This window comes from Ochotona princeps, chromosome 12, assembly GCF_030435755.1.
Source record: "Ochotona princeps isolate mOchPri1 chromosome 12, mOchPri1.hap1, whole genome shotgun sequence".
Taxonomy (NCBI): Eukaryota; Metazoa; Chordata; class Mammalia; order Lagomorpha; family Ochotonidae; genus Ochotona; species Ochotona princeps.
In genome coordinates, this window is record NC_080843.1 from 9,088,190 (window position 1) to 9,106,742 (window position 18,553).

Genomic DNA, 18,553 nt, shown 5'->3' on the forward strand with positions numbered 1-18,553 from the left:
GTGCAGCATCCTATTGTCAAAATACATTCAACAGTTTCATTGGGAGTCCATCTTTGACTTGGAAGTAGAGATGCACACTGCATTGTATCTTCACATCTGGATATGATAGTCTCTATTACAGTTACCATACACTCCCTTAAATGAAAAGCCATGAAACAAAATCAGCAACAGGAAGAAAGCTGAGAATGTACAATGTCATGAAGTTAAATAACATGCTACTGAATGACCAAAGGATTACTGAAGAAATGAAAAAGAAAACCAAAAGCCTTCTTGGAGAAAATGATGCTACTGTATGACATGAGTTAGTATTAAGTTCAACAGTCTTTACCTGCCAAGTTAGGAATTTATCTGTAAGTATTCAGCTTTCAGTCTGTTTCCAGATCTATGTGTGAGTGTCTGTGTATGGAAGGTAAATGGTCCTGCCTGCAATTAGTCAACTAGATAACTCTCCCTCCTAATGGTTCATATACAACAGAACAAACATGAAAACAGAGGAAGCCAACAGCCTGAAAAAGACTGACACAACACAATGAGAAACCTCCTAGGACCAAACTTAGTCTTTGAAGCAAAGAAAAGATCCAATAGTTTGACCTATACGTAAAGTCTTGGTGCCTAAACAAAGGAACTATGAAGTTGGCTTAGATCCTGATACTAGGATTTATCTCGACCTCAGACGACCTAGGGTTCAAATCTGGGTTCTAAGACATAGAAAGCTGAAAATAAAAATAAAACACCAGTTTATAGTAGACCCCCTAGCAAGGCACAATGCAGGCCTGACAGTACATTACAGACATTCAACAATAAACATTGCAAATATCTGGCACGTCCACACCACAAGATGAGTCAGCAGCAGCAGCTGTCTGCAGAAGCAGCGCCCACCACGAACCAGAAGGGATGCCTGAGAGGGGAGGACACACCAACCCACTGTCTACACCGCCTGGATGGCAGAGAGCATGGCAAAATTCACAGAAGGCTCACAGAAAGAGATTAAAAGTGTAAGACAGGGCTCTGCATGGTAGCCTAGTGGCTAAAGTCCTCGCCTTGCATGCCTGTGATCCCAAATGGGCACGGGTTCATATCCTGGCTGTTCTGCTTCCCTTCCAGCTCCCTGCTTGTGGCCTCGGAAAACAGTTGAGGACAGCCCAAAGCTTTGGGACCCTGCACCCGTGTGGGAGACCCAGAAAAAATTCCTGCCTCCTGGTTTCAGATCGGCTCAGCTCCGGCCATTGTGACTACCTGGGGAGTGAACCAAAAAATGGAAGATCTTTCTCTCTCTCTCTCTCTTTCACTCTGTAAATCTGACTTTCAAATTTAAAAAAATAATAATAAGTAAATCAATCAATAAAAGTGTAAGACAGTAGTATGTAAATACTAAGTCTGGTAGTGCACTGTTGTTCTTAGAAACCCCAGAACATGTCTTGAGCACCCTAGATGGCATTCTGCCAGAGGCCACAGTGTCGTTTTAGGAAATGGGGCAAAACCTCTGGTGGTGCACATAGTTCAAGGACCAGGGACACGTGAGCCACATGGTGGCGGCACCAAGGAGGGGCCTCCTGCTTCCAAGGCTACAGGAGGAATACCATGAAGGAAAGTGCCTGTTAACTGCTGCTCAAACTCACAATGCAGTCCATTTTTGTTCATCTACTACGTTGAAGATAATCATACTCATGATGAGTCTGATGTTTTAAAATTGGTATTACTGACTTTATGCAAGCATCCGATTATTTTGATAATGGACAATTCTGGCATGTCCCTTCAGTGTAGACATTTTAAACTAGCCACAAATAACCTACCCACAGATATCTTTCCAACCCATATGAAAAACATCACCTGAAGAAATAACCTAAAGGGGGTAGTACACAAGTTTAATTTCAACAGAAAATGTCAATCTACTATAAACTAACACTTTGCCCTTATCTTCCTCAGAAACCCTCAAAATACGGCAGGACTGCAGCTTCTTACAAAAAGCTTCCTTGCATGAGAAAATGAGTGTAGTGAGCCGATTTGATTCCCCACATCCCAAAGTTTACACCTGTTCTACTATCCTTACTGGTGATTCTAACGGGAAGGAAGGAATATCACAGTACATAGGAGCAACGGATCCTCGGATCCTCGCAGGGAGAAAGGGAAAAAACAGCACAACGAAAACAAAACGGAAGGATTCCCCGAGGCTCCACAGAGCATGGACTCCGTATTACGCTTACTTCCCTGGAACTTCCTTCAGGGACTGGACAGGCAGGAGGGCACGAAGACCGCAAGTGAGCCCCCTGAAGTGCCACCAGTCTTCCACAGCCAAAAACAACCTCACAGTGAAATGTAGTGATGCCAAGCCCTTCAGGTATCAAAAAAATCTCCCTCCCTTCTTCATGAATTTGTATCATTTATACTACACTTCACACATGTTTAAACAGATAGCTTCGGTCTCCGGAAATGGGGCTTGTTCAGCAGAAAAGGGGGGGGAGGAGGAAACGTGATGAGGGAGTTAACAAGGGCTGATTTTTTTTTTTTACAACATTCTTTAAAAACTAAAAAACCTCTTTAAACACCAGGAACAGCTTAAATCATTCACTCGGTGCCTGCGGGGCCCAGGTGGACCTTTCTATCTTGAGTTCTCCCTGGGGCTGGCACGGAGACCTGGCCCCCAAAAGCAGGGCCCCAGGCCTCATCCCCCCCTTAAGTCCCTGGCCTACGGGGCTCCCAGGCTCTGAGAAGGTTCCCGAAGGGGGACAGGGCAGCCCAAACCTGGAAGCCGAGGGGAACTGGCAGTGCCCTGGGGCCACCGGAGGTGCCTGGGCGGAAGTGCGGCCCTCGAGGCTGATGCGGGCCTCTCGAGGCCTGATGGCGACGGGGCTGGGCCGCCGCTGTGGCAAAAGCCGAGGCGCTAGCTCTGACCCACCTTGGAGAGTTAGGGGATGCAAGCAGGCTCCTGGCCTGCGCCCTCTGCCCCTTCTCTGCCTCAGCGAGCACCCCGCTGGGACAGGAGCCCGCGATGGGGCGTCTGGGGCAGCGCGAAAGCCTGGGGCGCCTGCCGGGGTGCACGGCAGCTGCATCCTCGCCAGTCCCTGTCGTGTCCAGGGGTCCGGGAATCGCGAAGCCCACCATGCCGTCGCCGGTGGGAGGAAGGTGCGAGACGCGGCCGCCAAGCTCAGCCAGCGCCGTCGCGAGGGAGACCTGGCTGGCGGCCCTGCCGCGCTCGCGGCGGAGGAAGGCACCTGTCCCCATCTACCTGGATCCGGGGCCATGCGAACCCCGGAGCGCGGTAGCCCTGGAGTGCTGGCTGTGCTGCCAGCAGGCTCCCTGGGTGACCTTGATCGAGCCCCTTCAGCTCACAAGGGCAGAGGCGGTCGAATGCTGGCCAGGAGGACGCCTCCTTGGAAGAGCTCGTCCTGCTCCACTGCCGGAGTTGAAAGGCGGAAGCCTCCTGGTTGTGCGGAGACGAGCAGTCGGGCTCGGGCTAGCCAACAGCTGATGAAAATAATTGTCCTCGCGCACAGAGCCCTGCGCCCAGGGGCGCGTGACACACACACACACACACACACACACACACACGCCTCCTCTTGCTGCCCAACCTTAGTATTCCAGGCATGCAGTTTTCAACAACTTGCTTGACATAATAACAAAGACATTTAAATACCAGGACGCAGCCTTCACTTTTTAACCTGCTGAGAAGAGCGCCTTTCAAAGCTTCCCCACTGCGAATAAACTGACAAAAATATGGGGTGCACTTATAAATTAAAACACCTTACCCTCAAAGCAACGTGCGTTCATCAGGTTTCTAAAGCAATAGCCTTCTCTCCCTTTTTTTATATTCACCAAATAATGTCCCCCCTCCCAAAAGGAACCCCTTACACAAGAAAGAGCTGGGGTAAGAGAAAAAATGAATTATACCCATTGCTAGTAAAAAAATCATCTTAAATCAATAGAGCACCACTTGAGCTCGAGTTCCCATTGTTTCACTGAATCATCAATGTTTTTAATTAAACAGAGCTACCCTTTCTGTTAAAACATTACATAAAAGGGTTAGGTTTCTACTTTTGTTGAGGCAGCTGGCGTTTGTTGGCTGTTGTGTGTGAGCAACAGACTGTTCAATAGAAGGGAGAAACAGCTCAACGCACTCTTAATAGACCTGTTTCAACAATGTACCTTGAAAAGGAATACATTGTGTTATTGTGCTAGTTTGCTACAAACCTATTAAAAGAAAAATAGCATCCATCAGGTCTAACAAAACGCATTTGTATTGTACGTACTTATCTGCTTCAAATACACTTCTTGGCACAATGTGGAGAATTGAACTAGATCGTCAAGAACTGGACAGAAGAACACATACCAGTTTAGGTAATGACACACGGGCTTAAAACAATAATAAAAAGGAAACTCCAAGCAGCCAGAAGTCTGCTACTTTTTATCTGATCAAAGTATCAGGAGTCTACTTCAACTGAATTGAAACTACGATTCACAAATGTGAATTCTTGCTACCAAAACAATTTCTAAAACATTCTTTGCACAGGAATATTGACCCAGTTCCCCTATTTGGAACGAATCTGTTACACTTTCGATAACAATTTGTTTCAGAAAAGGATTCAGGGCCAAAGCGATGCATTTTTAAAGTAGAATTAAACAGCGCAAGCAGCCGGGTTCTTTAGGGAAATGCCTGAAACAAACAAATCGAAAGCAAGGGCTCCAGCCAAGGGGTCCAGGAACGGCCCCTGTCTGGCGGTGGGGGAGGAAATGCTTCTTGAAAGTGCCCTCTTAAAAATGATTTTATAACCCATTCCATGATTCCTTAAGCTCCAAGTGAAACTTAAAGCGAAGAAATAGGTGCCTTCCCGCTGTTCCTCAGAAACCTGCCGTCTTGATCTTTGGCTCGGAGGGCTGCCACTTGGAGCACAGACCTTACAGGGAGGGGAAAAAACAGAGAGGCAAATGACGAGGCTAATTTAGCTCTGGGCTCTGCTTGGCAGAAAAGACAGCAAAGTAGCATCTGTCTAACGGACACATCTTTGCCTTGTGCATAAGGAAGTCACCCTGGGTACCTAACGTTCAACTTTTCACATGCAAGAATGCTGAGGACGGTACAAGAGAACTGCTCATCTGCAAATGAACTCAACTGTACAAAAGAAAACTGCTTGCATAGTAAGTTAGGATCATATCCGATGTGAGATATCTGTGTTAAAGACTCCATGAAGGGATTATTTACAGCCTCATTTCCCCAGTCAATCGTTGCATTTCCGAATTACTACATGGTCACATGAAGGTTTAGAACACTGTCACACTGATCCTTACGATGATGGTTTTGCCAGATTATAGAATGACCAGATTAGAGATGACATGGGAAGTCAGATGGCAGACAGAACTCCTTTCATTGGAAGTGTTTTCTCTTCTCAGATAGGAAGTGTGTGTGTGTGTGTGTGTGTGTGTGTGCTGAGAAGTGTTTCATTAATAATTTTCACTCAAATCTCTCTTCTAGCCCAAATCTACCTTTAAAAGCAATCCATTTGGATTTTTGAAAGTGGACATGAAATCATACAGTCCAAATTGCAGTCCATAAAATTAGTGCCTCAAAATTTTTTTAAGGACTAATGGAAGCGTTGCCATTTTTAAGGTGAGAAGTTTTTATATATCTGGTAGCCTACCAAAGGTAAAAGGAAATTCACGGTAAGTTGGTCTGTCCATGACATCAAACGTCGTTAACTGAGGCTTTATTAACAGCCTTTCATTTCCACTTACTTTTTTTTTAAACAAATGCTTAGGTGTATTAAATGTTAAGCTACATAGGCGGAAATAGCCTATGCGTTTTAATTAGAAGAGATTGTTCAAATAAACAAAGAATCACCAAAGAGATCATTTGGAAACCCAACAAAGAATGAAATGCATTATGGAGGAAGACTGTAATTTGATTCTTTGTTTTGTTCTTCACCTTGAAAACCTCTGATTCTTTGCTCTTGCAAAGAATTTTTAATGGTATAAGAAGGCTAATTTTTTTTTTTACTTATTTGTCTAGAGTAAAAACAAAATTGTTCAGAGAGTTTTATGTGCTTGAATTTACTTCCTCTGATTGCATAACTGACATACAGATTATTTCCTATTGCCCCCCAATTTTTCCTAGAAAGAGAATTCTGGTCTAATCTATTATCACGAATACATGTCATCCACTTGAATCATAAACAAATCTTTGCTGCCGTTAACCCTAAATCAGCAGCTATTTTGAAAAGATTTTGTGACGTCCATTTTCAAAGCATCAAGCCTACTTTTGGTCTGCCTTGGGTAGGTAAATGAATGTCCCTTCGATTTCTTTCTGAGCTCAGAAGTATGGGAAGCTGGAGACGTTCCTATTTTTCACACATATCCCCTGAGTTCCATTCTGTTAGTTAACTTTCCCCCATGTTGTGTCTGAAAAACAAGGGTGGCCGAGCCCACCGCCTGCTGTAGCAGACGTGCGGCAGAACCCACCCCTGGGCACAGCCGGCCGAGGGAAAGGATTCAGCTTCCCAACTTGATTAAAAACAGCCCAACAGTTTGCCCCATTAGAGAACTGTGGGGCTGGAGAAGCCGAGTAAACTGCCTCCCAGCGGAGATAACTCGGGAGCCGAGCAACTAGAAAAAAGCAGCCAGCGAGGGAGTGGGCAGAGGGACAGCTTGTCCCGCACTTAGCAAGATCTGGGTGAAGAGCGACTCTTCATGTGACGATGTTCACATTAATCTGAAGTGGCAAAGGAAGCAGACATCCATGCAAAACCAACACGAGTGTCTGGGAATTCTTGTTTCTGAGTTAAAATGAGAGATCTTTTGTTTTTCATTTGGCAAATACTTCAAAATGTGCTTCTCCCTGAATCTCACATTCTGGGAGATGAAATTAAAAGGAAAAGACTAAGATGGAAAGACGCACTAGGAAGAAAGGAATGTGTAGGCTAGGGAATAAAGCGGACTCCTGTGAGCATCTCCTTAATGATAGGGTGCTGTTATTTTTTGGCTTCTGATGTTTTTATGGTAAAAGCTAAAACTGTCCAAACAGGAATCCCAATATGAACAGAAGTGGGAGGTTTTCTGGTGCGTTTCAATAACAAAGTCTCTATGTGTGCCTGTGTGTTCTGCTTCAATTAAAAAAAATTTTTTTTTAAATCCAGAAAGTGGTGTAATTTGTTACTTTGTTTTTGTGTGGGCACAGGAGGAGGAAAATATGATACATTTGGGGATTTTTCAGTGGAATTGTGTTTAGTTTTAATTTTCCTGTATTTTAAAATAAACACTTTGACCAAAGCATGTTTGATCTTCGCCAGGAGGAAGTATACATTGTGAAGGAATGTGCAGCAATTCGGTATGAAAATGGGGTTGTGAATCACAGCTGCAGGCAGGAATTAAAAAAAAAAAGGCGTCGTGGTGTCAGCCAGAGGTGTTCAGTCTAATAATTCAAGCTGTAAACTGTATCCCCTAAAATTACCTACATAATAAATCATTGTGTGAAGAAAAAAAAAGTTTGTATTGAAAAGTGTAAGTGAAACAGAATCCTCAGGGGATTTGGATGCTGGGACCTATTGGCAAGGATGTGAAATATGGACTGATTTTGTTCAAAACTTTGAGGATCAGAAAATACTAGAAACTATTTTAGCACAGCTGATTTTTTTTTTTCCTGGCTTGGATTTCAGCACATTTTTACATACTCTGTCACCAGGAGGGTTTGCATCTCTCTCTCACTCTCTCACCACCCGCCCCCCATCAAGCAGCCAGGATTGCTTTGATGGAATTTTCAGTCGATTTATATAATTTCAAGAAAAAAAAAGCCCTAAATCAAGAATTGCTTTATTTTAAGAAAAATGGTAAGTTATGAAATACATATCAAGGATGGAGCAGAATTCCTTTTGAAAATTACCAGAGGTTCCTGTCTCATATTTCAATATGACTTCTGTAGGTATCAAAAAAAAAAAAAAAAACCCACTCCATTTATATGAATTTGGTGAATTAACTCGCCCGAGGAATTCACTGCTAGGGTTGAAAACACTTGTGACTCTGAAAACACTTGAGACTCTGTGGTGGCCAAATCCTGGAGACCTGGAGAGAGAGCACGGTTTTTGAGGTAAAAATGCACCCCTTCCGAGTAGAAAAGAGCCCCGAACCGGAAGAAGAGATGCAATCGTCAAGAGGAAGTTTAAAGCCAAGGACACGCGAAGTCTTTGAAACAATAAGGGTGAGGAAGTCAAGAAGCAGAGTGGCCACAGGCACATTGCAACAATTTCTTATAGGATCCCCTACATTTCCAGAATTAGTGAGCAGAACCACGCTGGAGACACGGGCTGAGGGCTCCTGCGAGCTCGCCGGCACCGTCGGGGAAGAGAGCCCAATGGACGCGGGGGCTGTTTCCGCGGGACCTTCCACTTGCAGGAGGAGGCAGTGGAGATAATGGACAAAACCAAGCGGGAAAATGAGACTGGCTCCAGCCAAGTTTGCGATCAAGATTAGCTGGGAAAAGGAAGTCCGCAGCAATGGAGACTCCTGCCCTGGTTTATTAGTATTCATGACCTAATGTCCAGCTTTTCTGTTTATCTTGCTCCCCGGATCAATATCCGAGCAGCGTGGGCCCTGGGAGGAGCCCGAGTAGGGGTCCTGCGTGCGCCTGACCTTCCGCGCCCTCGCTCCAGGTCCCAGCATCTTCAGATCCCGCGGCCGCCGCCACCGCTCATTAAATCTTCCGCGCCCGGGCGGGCGGCGCGAGGCTGGAGGCGCTGCAGTGGAGGTGGCGGGCACGCAGGCCCGGCCGGCTGCGGCGAGAGTTTGGGGAAACCACACTAACCGCCATCGGCCCAGAGGGCCGCGCAAAGGGAAAGAAGAGCCAGGAGTTTGCGCAGCTGGCTGTTCTCGGCAGCCAGACCCTCACAGGCTCCGCCTGATGTCAGATCCAAGGCGTAAAAGTCCCTGCCCTGCCCTTGGCCCCCGCAAAAGGAACCGCATGTCCATCCCCAGTTCTGTCGGCTCGAAGCCCCTCCGGGTTACCCGCCCCGTCCACCCCACCCGCTCCTGACTAGGAGCTGCGACCCAGGCGCGAGTGGCCACCACCGCGATTGTGTGCGTGACGCGCTTGGGACTTTGCCCTGCACTCGGGTCGGTACCCAGAGACACCGACTTAGCGCCCGAGATGGAGAAAACCTGGCTGGGGTGCGGGGAGGGGGGTAGAAATGGCGGAGGCAGAGATGGATAAGGATGAAGAGATTGAGTGGTGGGGGCCCTGCGATTGAGGGTGCGAGCAGACTCTGCCGCTAGGCCCCACACCGACCTTGGGACTGGGCCTGCTGGACCCCAACTGCAAGTAGCCGTCGCCTGGTGGGTCCCACGCTCACAGTTCGAGACCGTGTGGTGTGCACAGGGAGAACAGGCCTGGCCTCCTAGGAGTGACCCTAGGTGGAGGTGGGGAGGTGGGAATTTACGAAGGAGTGGGGCCTTTCCACCCTCCAGAGCCGCCCCCGGGGCCTAGGTGTGCAAATGGAGAACACGAGTGAGCTCAGGGTGGGGTGTGTGCTGGGTGTGGCTGCGTGTGACCCTGTGTGACTCCATATGACTACATGGCCGTGTATGATTGTGGGTGATAGTGTGTGACTGCTGGTGTGGGTTTCTGTGTGTGCATGCGGTTGTGGCTCCAGGTGTGTTTATGTGACTGTGTGGTTGTGCATAGTTGTATGATTGTGTGAATGGGTGACTGTGTTATCATTTATGATTTTACATGTGACTGTGTGGCCATGGGTGACTTGTGTAACTGTGTGTGGGTGGCTCCGTGACAGCCTGTGTGGCTGTCATTGTGTAACCATATGCAGTTGTCTAGGCGACAGAGTGGCTGTATGTGTGATTCTAGTACCAGCAAAGCTGCGCCCCCATTCCCGGCCTGGCTACCCTGCTGACCTCCCCCTCCATTCCTCAGGAGGAGAAGTATCCGCCGGGAGGTGGACCACTAGGAACAGGAGCGAAACGTGGGAGGGGCAAGTGGAGACCCGGTAGGGCAGAGGCCAAGTGGGAGGACCCTGGCTCCGAGTCGTCCCCCTCCCCCAGGAATCTGGCCCTGTGGGCTCCAGCGCGGGGCGGGGCGAGGCCAGGAGACCCGGTCCCAGTGGCCCGCAGCCTTGGCCGTGAACTCGGTTACCAGGGCCGCGCATTATGGAAGCTCGGGTTTGTAACAGCCCAAGAAGCCTCCTGCCTCCCCGGTGCCCATCAGGACTGCCTTGAGGGCTTTGGCCGGTCCCTGCAATCCAGGCTGGAAGGACCTCGATTGTTCCGTACCATAAAAACCCCAACAGTCAGCTGGGGTTAGGGGTGGGCGACTTTTCCTTTTCCCACCGTGGTCTTGGTTAGTGGTGTCGCTGCAACGGGCAGAGAGCTCCAGGTTTCGGTGAGACCGCAGACCGCCCCCCCCCCCCCAGTATTCTCTGGACCCCCGCAGGTCGCTTTCTGTACACCCCAAGGTGCCCGAGACCTTTGCGTTCTTAGGGAGTGGGAACAGTGAGCACCTGGCAGGTGCTGGCACTGACCCCACCAGTGACCTCCAAAGAATCGCCCCCCCTTCTCCCACAGGCCCTGAGGCCTCAACCAGGATCCATGCTTGGGGAAGGAGGGTGGCCCAGGCTGCTTGCGTCTCAGAGCTCGGGGCTGGCTCAGTCTGTGGTGTGTTCCTATGGAAAAAAGACACCACTGGAAATGGAAAATATAACCCTGGAAAAACAGACAAAGGGGCTAGGGAGTGCAGAGGAGAAAGGCCTAGAGTAAGTATGAGGCCCCGGGCGGCATGGTACCCGCGTGGTACCCGCGTGCGGGGCCTGGGACGCACGGCCGCGGCCTTAGCTCCCGGAGCTGAGACGCCAGCGCCGCATGGCCTCTGCTCCAGCAGTGACCCCCCCTTTTCGCCCGGGTCCTTTGCGGGGGAACATCAGTGACCCGGGTGAAGCTGATACCGATGCCAGTTATCACTGTGGCCATTAATAATGCAGCGAGGATCACGATAATTAATAATAATGATGATGGGCCTCCCGAGGGGGCTCCAGCTGCCTCCGGATGAAGCTACTCCTTATCAGCAAGTTCCTCGCTGGCTGCTGGAGCGACGGGCGGGAAGGGAACCGAGCTCGGGATGTGCCCGAGTTCAAGTTGATGGCGGTGGCGGGCAGGAACCGGCGTCCGGTGTACGTGGCCCGTCCTGCGGGCCCCCGGGGGAGGTACGGACGGCCTCCAGTTCTGCCGCTGTGGAGTCGGGGGACCTGGAAGTTCAGGCCCCGTGCAGACCTGAAAGCACGGGAGAGGGAGGGGAACCCTGCGCCCCACGGCTGTGTCCGGTGTCCGAGCTCCTGGCGCAGGCTCCTACGGGCTCGTGGGCCGCGAGCCGGCCTCGCGCGTTCTCTGCAAAGCAGTTCTGACATGTGGACTGCTCCTCTGACACTCGGGTGCCGACTTCTTCCCCCCATCCAGTCCCCCGGATTGCAAGGGCCTAGGAGAAGTGAGAGGGCCAGCCAGGGCAGCCTGCTGGGAGGCCAGGGCACACTCTCTGGGGTGAGGCCGCGACACCGAGCTACGTTGCGGCAGGAGAGCTGCTGGCGCCCGCTTCGGTGCAGCACAAGACGCATGGGGAGACCCCGGGCTGCGATCCTCCCCGAAGCCTCAACCCTTCACATTTTATTCTCATCCCCCGGGACTTAGGCGGGGGCTCAGACAGGCCTCTCGACCTTCAGACCTGAAAAGCAGGGAAGTGCAGGGTGCTATGGGACCATCCTTCTCTTGGGACGGTTCCCCTTCTCCCCACCCACGGAAGGAGAAAATGCCCCCCCACCCCTAGTCCCTTTCTCCTTAACTGAAACTGTCTCAAAACCAGCAGTTTACACATACACAAAAGTGAGAAAGTTGAAAACATTTGGAGTAGACAGTTTTATTTTTACTCAAGTTATAATAAATATTTAATCTGACTCCCCCTCGCCATCCCCCCTGGGGGTGGAGGGCTTTGGAAGAAACCAATACAGTTTAGAATGAGCTCCATGACTGCTCCCAAGGATCAGGAACATATGCCAATTATTTTTAATAATTTTTCTTAATATTATTAGGGGTTATAAATTTGATTTTAATAGGGGCCTGATTGTTTCAAGAGTTAGCACTAGGGCCGTTTCGGGGTCGCTGGGGAGGGCGAGTCTGCTGTCTGCCACCCATGTCCCGCTCCCCCCCCCACCAGGCTGGACGTAGATTGTCCCTTTCCAAACAGGCAGCACAGTGTCTAATGGCCAGGCCTGCCTTGCCCTGCAGCTCAACTGAGGGCCATGGAAGGATGTGGCGGCACGGAGGTGTGTTGCCACCTTCCCTGTCCCCAGCCCCAGTCGCTGCATCCCTGGGGCGGGGGGTGGGGTGGGGTGGGAGGGGATAACTCCACACTTCTACGCAGGGGCACCCAGGGAAGTGGAGCTGTCTTTGAAGAATCCAGGACTTAAGTTTCCCACACCCACGCTTTGGTTATTAAAGTTATTTTTTCCTTCTTTTTGGGAGCATCCAGCTGGAAGGGTGGGAGGCTGGCAAGCTTCGAGAAAAGCTGATGGCCGGTGCTCCAAGTCCCTCCCTCAGGGCAATCTTTGTCTTTTTCTGTTTTGTTCTGGTGGGTTCCTGAAGAGTTCTCTTATTTAGGGGGCTAAGAGGTAGTTTGCTCTCCCAAACAAAGTTTAGCCTGTGGAGTGCATCATCACCCGCGTTTGAACATCCTGCTTAAAAATATGCTGGGTGTGTCCAATAACCCTAACGCTTCAAATTTCAAGAATAAACTTGGCACAAAACAGACCCCTTTAAAAGGACCCATCATCAGGACCAAGTTCAAAAACAAAAGTACTCGGCTCAGTTTTGAAACGTGCAATTAAAAATAACTGTACCTCAGCTTTTCAGAGGCAGGGAGAGGAAGGGAGTTAGGGGAGGGAAGAAAACAAATAAGGAAATGTTTAGTGCTCTTAGTTTAGGCCAAGGCGCTGGGAGAAAGGCAGGCATTCCCTTAGATAATGGGGTCATTAGACTCTCTGAAGGTTCTTGCTGCCAGTCCTCACAGTGGCTTTCCAAAAATTTAATTCCCTCTCAGCTACCACACAAAGGGTGGGCAAAATAATTTTGAAACTTTGTGCCAAGGGGACAGTTAAGGGGCTTTCCTAGGCATCCACACACCTTCCTCCCCGGAACCCCAGCAGTACCTCCCACCATCTAGAGCACTTGCCCATCCAGGCAATGTCAACCTCCGTCTCTTTCAATCCCTGTGTTGGGGGAGAGAGAGAGAAAAGGAATAACATCTTCTTGCAGTTTCAACACATTTTATTATATTTCTGTATGCATTACTCTCAAAACATATCACAAGAAATGATCAAACCACTTAAAACCTTCAAATAAAAAAAATCTGAGTTTATGCCCACAATTGTACATATTTATAGTTAAGAAACATTCTTTATAAATATTGTTTCCTCTGTAGCAAGTTAATACCATAATTTAATTACAAATGGATAAATATGGTCATGGGTATTTACAGAAGGAGGGTGTTATGACGGAAAAAGCTAACGGCACAACGTTTATTTTTCCCTCCACAATCTCTCGTACAGGAACTAACAAATTGAACTTGCAAAAGCACTAAAACATCACATGTAAACCCAGCTAACAGAAAAAATACATTCACAAGCGTTGGTGGTGGAGGTGGTGGCGGGTGCAGCAATGGGTGTGCTGAAGGAACGGGGAGACTTTGGCACGGCTCGGTTGGTGTTTTTTTTTCCCCCCAGTCTATAGTTGCATGAAGTTTACAATCAAATTGCCTCGTAAAAATGAACACAATATTCAATACCACAACACAAAATAAACCATTTGCTTCCACTTTACTTAAAAAAGAACCCGGGTCAACTAAAAAGTGAGAAGAGAAAGCGCATCACTTGGCAAGGAAGGGAAGGGGGGGTGGGGAGGCCAGGGCAGAAAGGCGACCCAGGGAGTTTTTACCCACAGACAAACTTCTAGACACCGAGGAGCCTCACAAAACCGCCTCGGGGGAGGGGGTCTGTTATGTACAGTCCGTTCGGAAGACGGAGGGCAGGGGGTGGAGAGTGGGCAGGGCGGTGGCTCAATATTTTTCTTTTTTTTTTCAAATTTTTTTCTTTTCTTTTTTTTTTTTTTTAATATATCTTCGGTTTAAGAAACTCCAGAAAGAATTTTTTCCTTCAATGCCTAGATTTTCTTTTTTTTTTTAGAAAAACAAAGTTTTAAAAATTCTGCTGGTAAAATTACCCTCATCCTCATCCAAATCCGATTCCTAGTTTGAACACCAGATCAAAGGTGCGCCCGGGTAGGGAGGACGGGGAGAGGAGGAGACGGGGCCATGGCCCCTCACACGTACCATTCATTGAAGTTTGAGGACAGGCCGCTGTGGCCCCCGGCTGTCCCGCTGCCCCCGCCGGAGCTGCCGCCGCCCCCGCCGCCCGCCCCGCCGCCACCCCCGCTGCTGCCGGAGCCGGAGCTGCCGGCCGCCCCGCCGCTCGAGCCGCCGGCCGAGCCTCCGCTCCGGTGCACCGCGGACACCGCCGCCGCCGCCGCCGCTGCAGCCGCCGCAGCAGCAGCCGCCGCCGCCGCCGGGGACAGGTTGGAACTGCTCTGGGGCTCGGCACTGGGGGACACGAGCCCCGGGGGCGTGGAGGACTCATAGCCCGAGCTGGCGGCCGGGGAGGACTCCGAGCCCTGAGGGGAGGACTCATGGACCTGCAAGACAAAAGCCGGGAGGGGAGACCAGAGGGGACTGGGTGTGAGTGCAGCTGCTGTGAGGCTGGGCCCCTGGGGACGGGACGCGCCCCCCGGAACCGGCCGTGCGCCCCCCGGGCTCCCCGGCCCGGCCGCCGCGCTGGTACCTTCATGTGCTTGCGCAGCGAGCTGGGGTGCGTGTAGGACTTGTCGCACATCTTGCAGAGATAGGGTTTATCGGAGGTGTGCACATGCATGTGCTTCTTGCGGTCGCTGCTGTTGGCGAAGCGCCGGTCACAGCCCTCGAACTCGCACTGGAAAGGCTTCTCCCCTGTGAACGGCAAACACGGCCGCTTCGGCGGACACCCAATGCACCCCAGAAGGCAACCCAGGGCGACCGATCGACAGGGTGGGTGGAAGGGCCTCCAGAAGATAGCAGTAGCTTCCCTTCACCCGCCCACCCTTCAGACCCTCGACTGACACTTCCCGCAAGCTGCTAGCGTGTTTTCCTTCTCCCCAAGCCTGTCTCCCAGTCTTCTTGGATTTGCAACGAGTCCGAGCCCTGGGCGCCTCCCACCCCCCTTCTATATAGAGCTTTTTGGATTCACAGCTCGAGAACAAGTTGGTCTCGCCATGGAGAAGCTGTTGTTGTGACAAAATATTTGGGGCATTATGAGAATGACAGGCTGCTGGGCTGCTGTTGGCAATTAGGATTTGGAGCTGCTGTGCACTAGCGTTTGGGGCTGGGAGAGGCTGAGCCAGTATTTCTGCATCCAAAAGTCTGCAAGCGCAGTTGACCATCCTACTCCCCATCCTCGCCAGTCTTGAGAGAGAAATTAGGTGAAATCTTTTAAGATAAGGCAGCTGCCGCAAAAAGCTGTGGTGGTAGGTAGGCGTCGCTAAAGCTGTGCGAGCCTCCTAGGTTCCCTGTTCTGGTGGTGCCCACATCCTGTAGCCAGAATTCCAAAGGCTGGGAGTCCTACAGAGGTGTGAGAAGTCGGGTGCTCCTCCCGGGGGGGGGGGGTACCGTTTAACATGAAATTCCATTAGCACCTAAATTGTTTTCTTAAAAGACATCCGCTCGGGCTGGGACTAGAAAGCAAGCATTTCATGCAAATACATTTCTCGAATTTTAAACCTTGTTAAAAGCTTGTCTCGCACCTCGGCTCCCTCCCTTCCCGGAAGAGAACAATAGGCCGCTGGCGCATCCCCACTCCGGGGTAAATATTGACGAGAGAAGTTGCTACAACATTTGGCTTTGTTTTAGGGAATCGTCTGGCACGATTTTGGCTGGGACCTGGTCAGACATGAATAATCTATGAACGCGGGGCGCCTTCTCCGGTGGTTTGGTTCCTCCTCACGATGCCCCAGCGGGGCCGCGCAGCCCCAGGCTCTGGCTGCCCGGAGGGCTGTGGGTCCAAATTTGGAATCGCAAACCCTCGGGAAGCCTATTTGAGAATTTCTACAAATTGCTGTGAAACCACCTAAAGCCGCCGCCCCGAGTCGGGCGCTTAAAAATGGAGAAAGCCTTTACAACTTCGGCTCACACCAAACACTTCACGGAAACACTCCGCGGAAGGGCGTTTGGGAACGCGGAGTCTCAAGAAGTGGGAAAACATACCAGCCCCTCCAACCCAGACGCGCGCCGGGAGCCGAAAAGCGCATTCAGACGAGCTGGCAAGACCCCCTATCTAGGCTCGCTTCCCGGGCACCGAATCGAGAACGGTTTTCATTTTTTTGTGTTCTCCTTTGGACGGAAAATATCCACCCAGGCTGAGCAAACCAAGCAGTTGCAACACCCAAAACGCACATTTGATATTACCCTGGTCATGTGGGACTCCAATTTCCGCACATGGAAAAAATAAAATCCGATCCTATTCTTTCATCCTCCAACAAAAACAAGCAGCCGGCAATCTCGCTCACGTACACAAAGTATCTCGCACTCCCGGGCCCAGCTGGCGCCTGGCGGCCAGGACCCAGGGTCCGCACCCCCCTCTCCCCGTGCGCCCGCTCGGCATCTCCTGCGCCTCTTTCCCTCCCAACCTCGCTGCTGTCCCAGTGCCGGCCCACGGTTACCTGTATGGGTCCTTTTGTGGATCTTGAGGTTCTCGGAGCGCGCGAAGACCTTGCCGCAGCCCGGGAAGGGGCAGGGGAAAGGCTTCTCGCCGGTGTGCACGCGGATGTGGTTGACCAGTTTGTATTTGGCCTTGAAGGGTTTGCCTTCGCGCGGACACTCCTCCCAGAAGCAGACGTGGTTGCTCTGCTCCGGGCCGCCGACGTGCTCCACCGAAACGTGTGTCACCAGCTCGTGCATGGTGCTGAAAGTTTTGTTACAGCTCTTCTTGGGGTTGCTCAGCTGCTCCGGGTCGATCCACTTGCAGATGAGCTCCTGCTTGATGCACTGCTGCCGCATGTAGCGGAAAAAGGCACCGGGGTGGTGGTGATGGTGGTGGTGGTGGGCCGCGGCCGCTGCCATGTTCATACCCATGTTCATATTCATGGGGCCGTACTGGTTGTGGAGCTGCGCCGCCGAGTAGGGGTCGGTCCGCGGGCTCGCCACTTGGCGGTATTGCTCCGAGCGCCCAAACACCTCGCCGGGCAGCCCGAGGCGCATCTGCCCGTTGAGCACATTCTGCGAACCGTGCGGCCCATGCTGTTCCGGGAGGCCGGGGAAGAGGAGGTGGCCCTGTGCGTCCGAGTGCGCGTGGTGCAGGCCGCCCGCGCCCGGCCCGAACAGCCCGTGCTGCCCACCGCCAGGCGCCGAGTCCCCGAAGCCGCGGCTGCGGAACAAGAAGTCCCGAGTGGAGTTGAAGGGCGGCCCAGAGTAGGAGCCGACGTGCGCGGCGTGGGGCCCGAGCGCTGCGGCAGCAGCGGCGGCAGCAGCGGAGCCAGGGTAGGCGCCGGGGCCCTGCGACGTGAATGCCGAACTCTGGCCAGGCGACAGTTCGTGCGCGCCGGGATTGAGCTTGAAGGCGCCCATGTGCGCGGCCGCCGAGTCCACGAAGCCGTTCTGCGCCGCCGCTAGGCTCAGTTCACGGTCTTGCATCTCAGCGGCCGCCGCCGCAGCCGCCGCGGCCGAATGGTGATGATGGCGCGCGAAGCTGCCCACCCCGATGGCCGGGAATTGCGGCCCCGCGTCCAGGAGCATGGCCAGCGCGTCCGCCCGCCCCGCGGTTCCCTTTCTCCGGATCCGCGCGCCGAGTCCGGCGAGCGCCGGGCTTCGGGCGCAGGCGGCTGGGCTAGCGGCGCCTTCAGTCCCGGGAGCCGCGCTCCTGCGCCCGCCTCCTCCACCGCCGCCTGGATCTGCCTCCGGTGGCCGAGCGCAGAACGAAGGCGCGGAGAGGAAGAGGAGGCGGCGGCGGAGGAGGAGGAGGAGGCGCGGGAGGAGGAGGAGGAGGTGGAGGAGGATAAGAGTCCAAAGCCAGGCGGAGGACCAAAGTGTATTAAAGCAGCTGCGGCGGGGGCGGGCGGGCAGGGCAGGGGAGGGCGGGCGGGAGGAGGGAGCGGGAGGGAGGTGTGTGGAGCCGAGCGGAGAGGGGGGGGCCACCGGGGGCGAGCGCCGCGGCCCCCACCCCTGCGCGTCCCCGCGCGCGCACGCACTCTCCGGCTCTCCCGCCCCGCGGACCCTGGCCCGGCTGAGCCGAGCGGCGCCCGCAGGCGGAAACCAAGACAGCGGCGGTGCCCCCGGGCCGGAGGGCGGCGGTGGCCGAGCGCAGGCCGGCGGGCGGGTGAGAGCGCGCGCGAGGACAGCGCCCGGGCCCCGCAGGCTCGCGGGTCCACCTGATCGCGGCGGGGGCGCCCGGGTGGCAGGCGGTGACCAGGCGGCCGCTCCCTCCCCCTCGGCCCTGCTCGCGCCGTC

General features: G+C 52.4%; 1 protein-coding gene across 1 annotated transcript; it reads right to left on the reverse strand.

Annotated features, from left to right (window-relative positions):
• Window positions 1-13,279: 13,279 nt before the first annotated feature.
• ZIC2 (Zic family member 2) lies at window positions 13,280-18,111 on the reverse strand. Its single transcript, XM_058670567.1, has 3 exons — window positions 16,771-18,111; window positions 14,862-15,025; window positions 13,280-14,715 (listed from the first exon to the last, which is right to left on the reverse strand). The coding sequence occupies exons 1-3, from the start codon at window positions 17,840-17,842 to the stop codon at window positions 14,347-14,349; spliced, it is 1,605 nt and encodes a 534-aa protein (XP_058526550.1). The 5' UTR covers window positions 17,843-18,111; the 3' UTR covers window positions 13,280-14,346.
• Window positions 18,112-18,553: the final 442 nt, after the last annotated feature.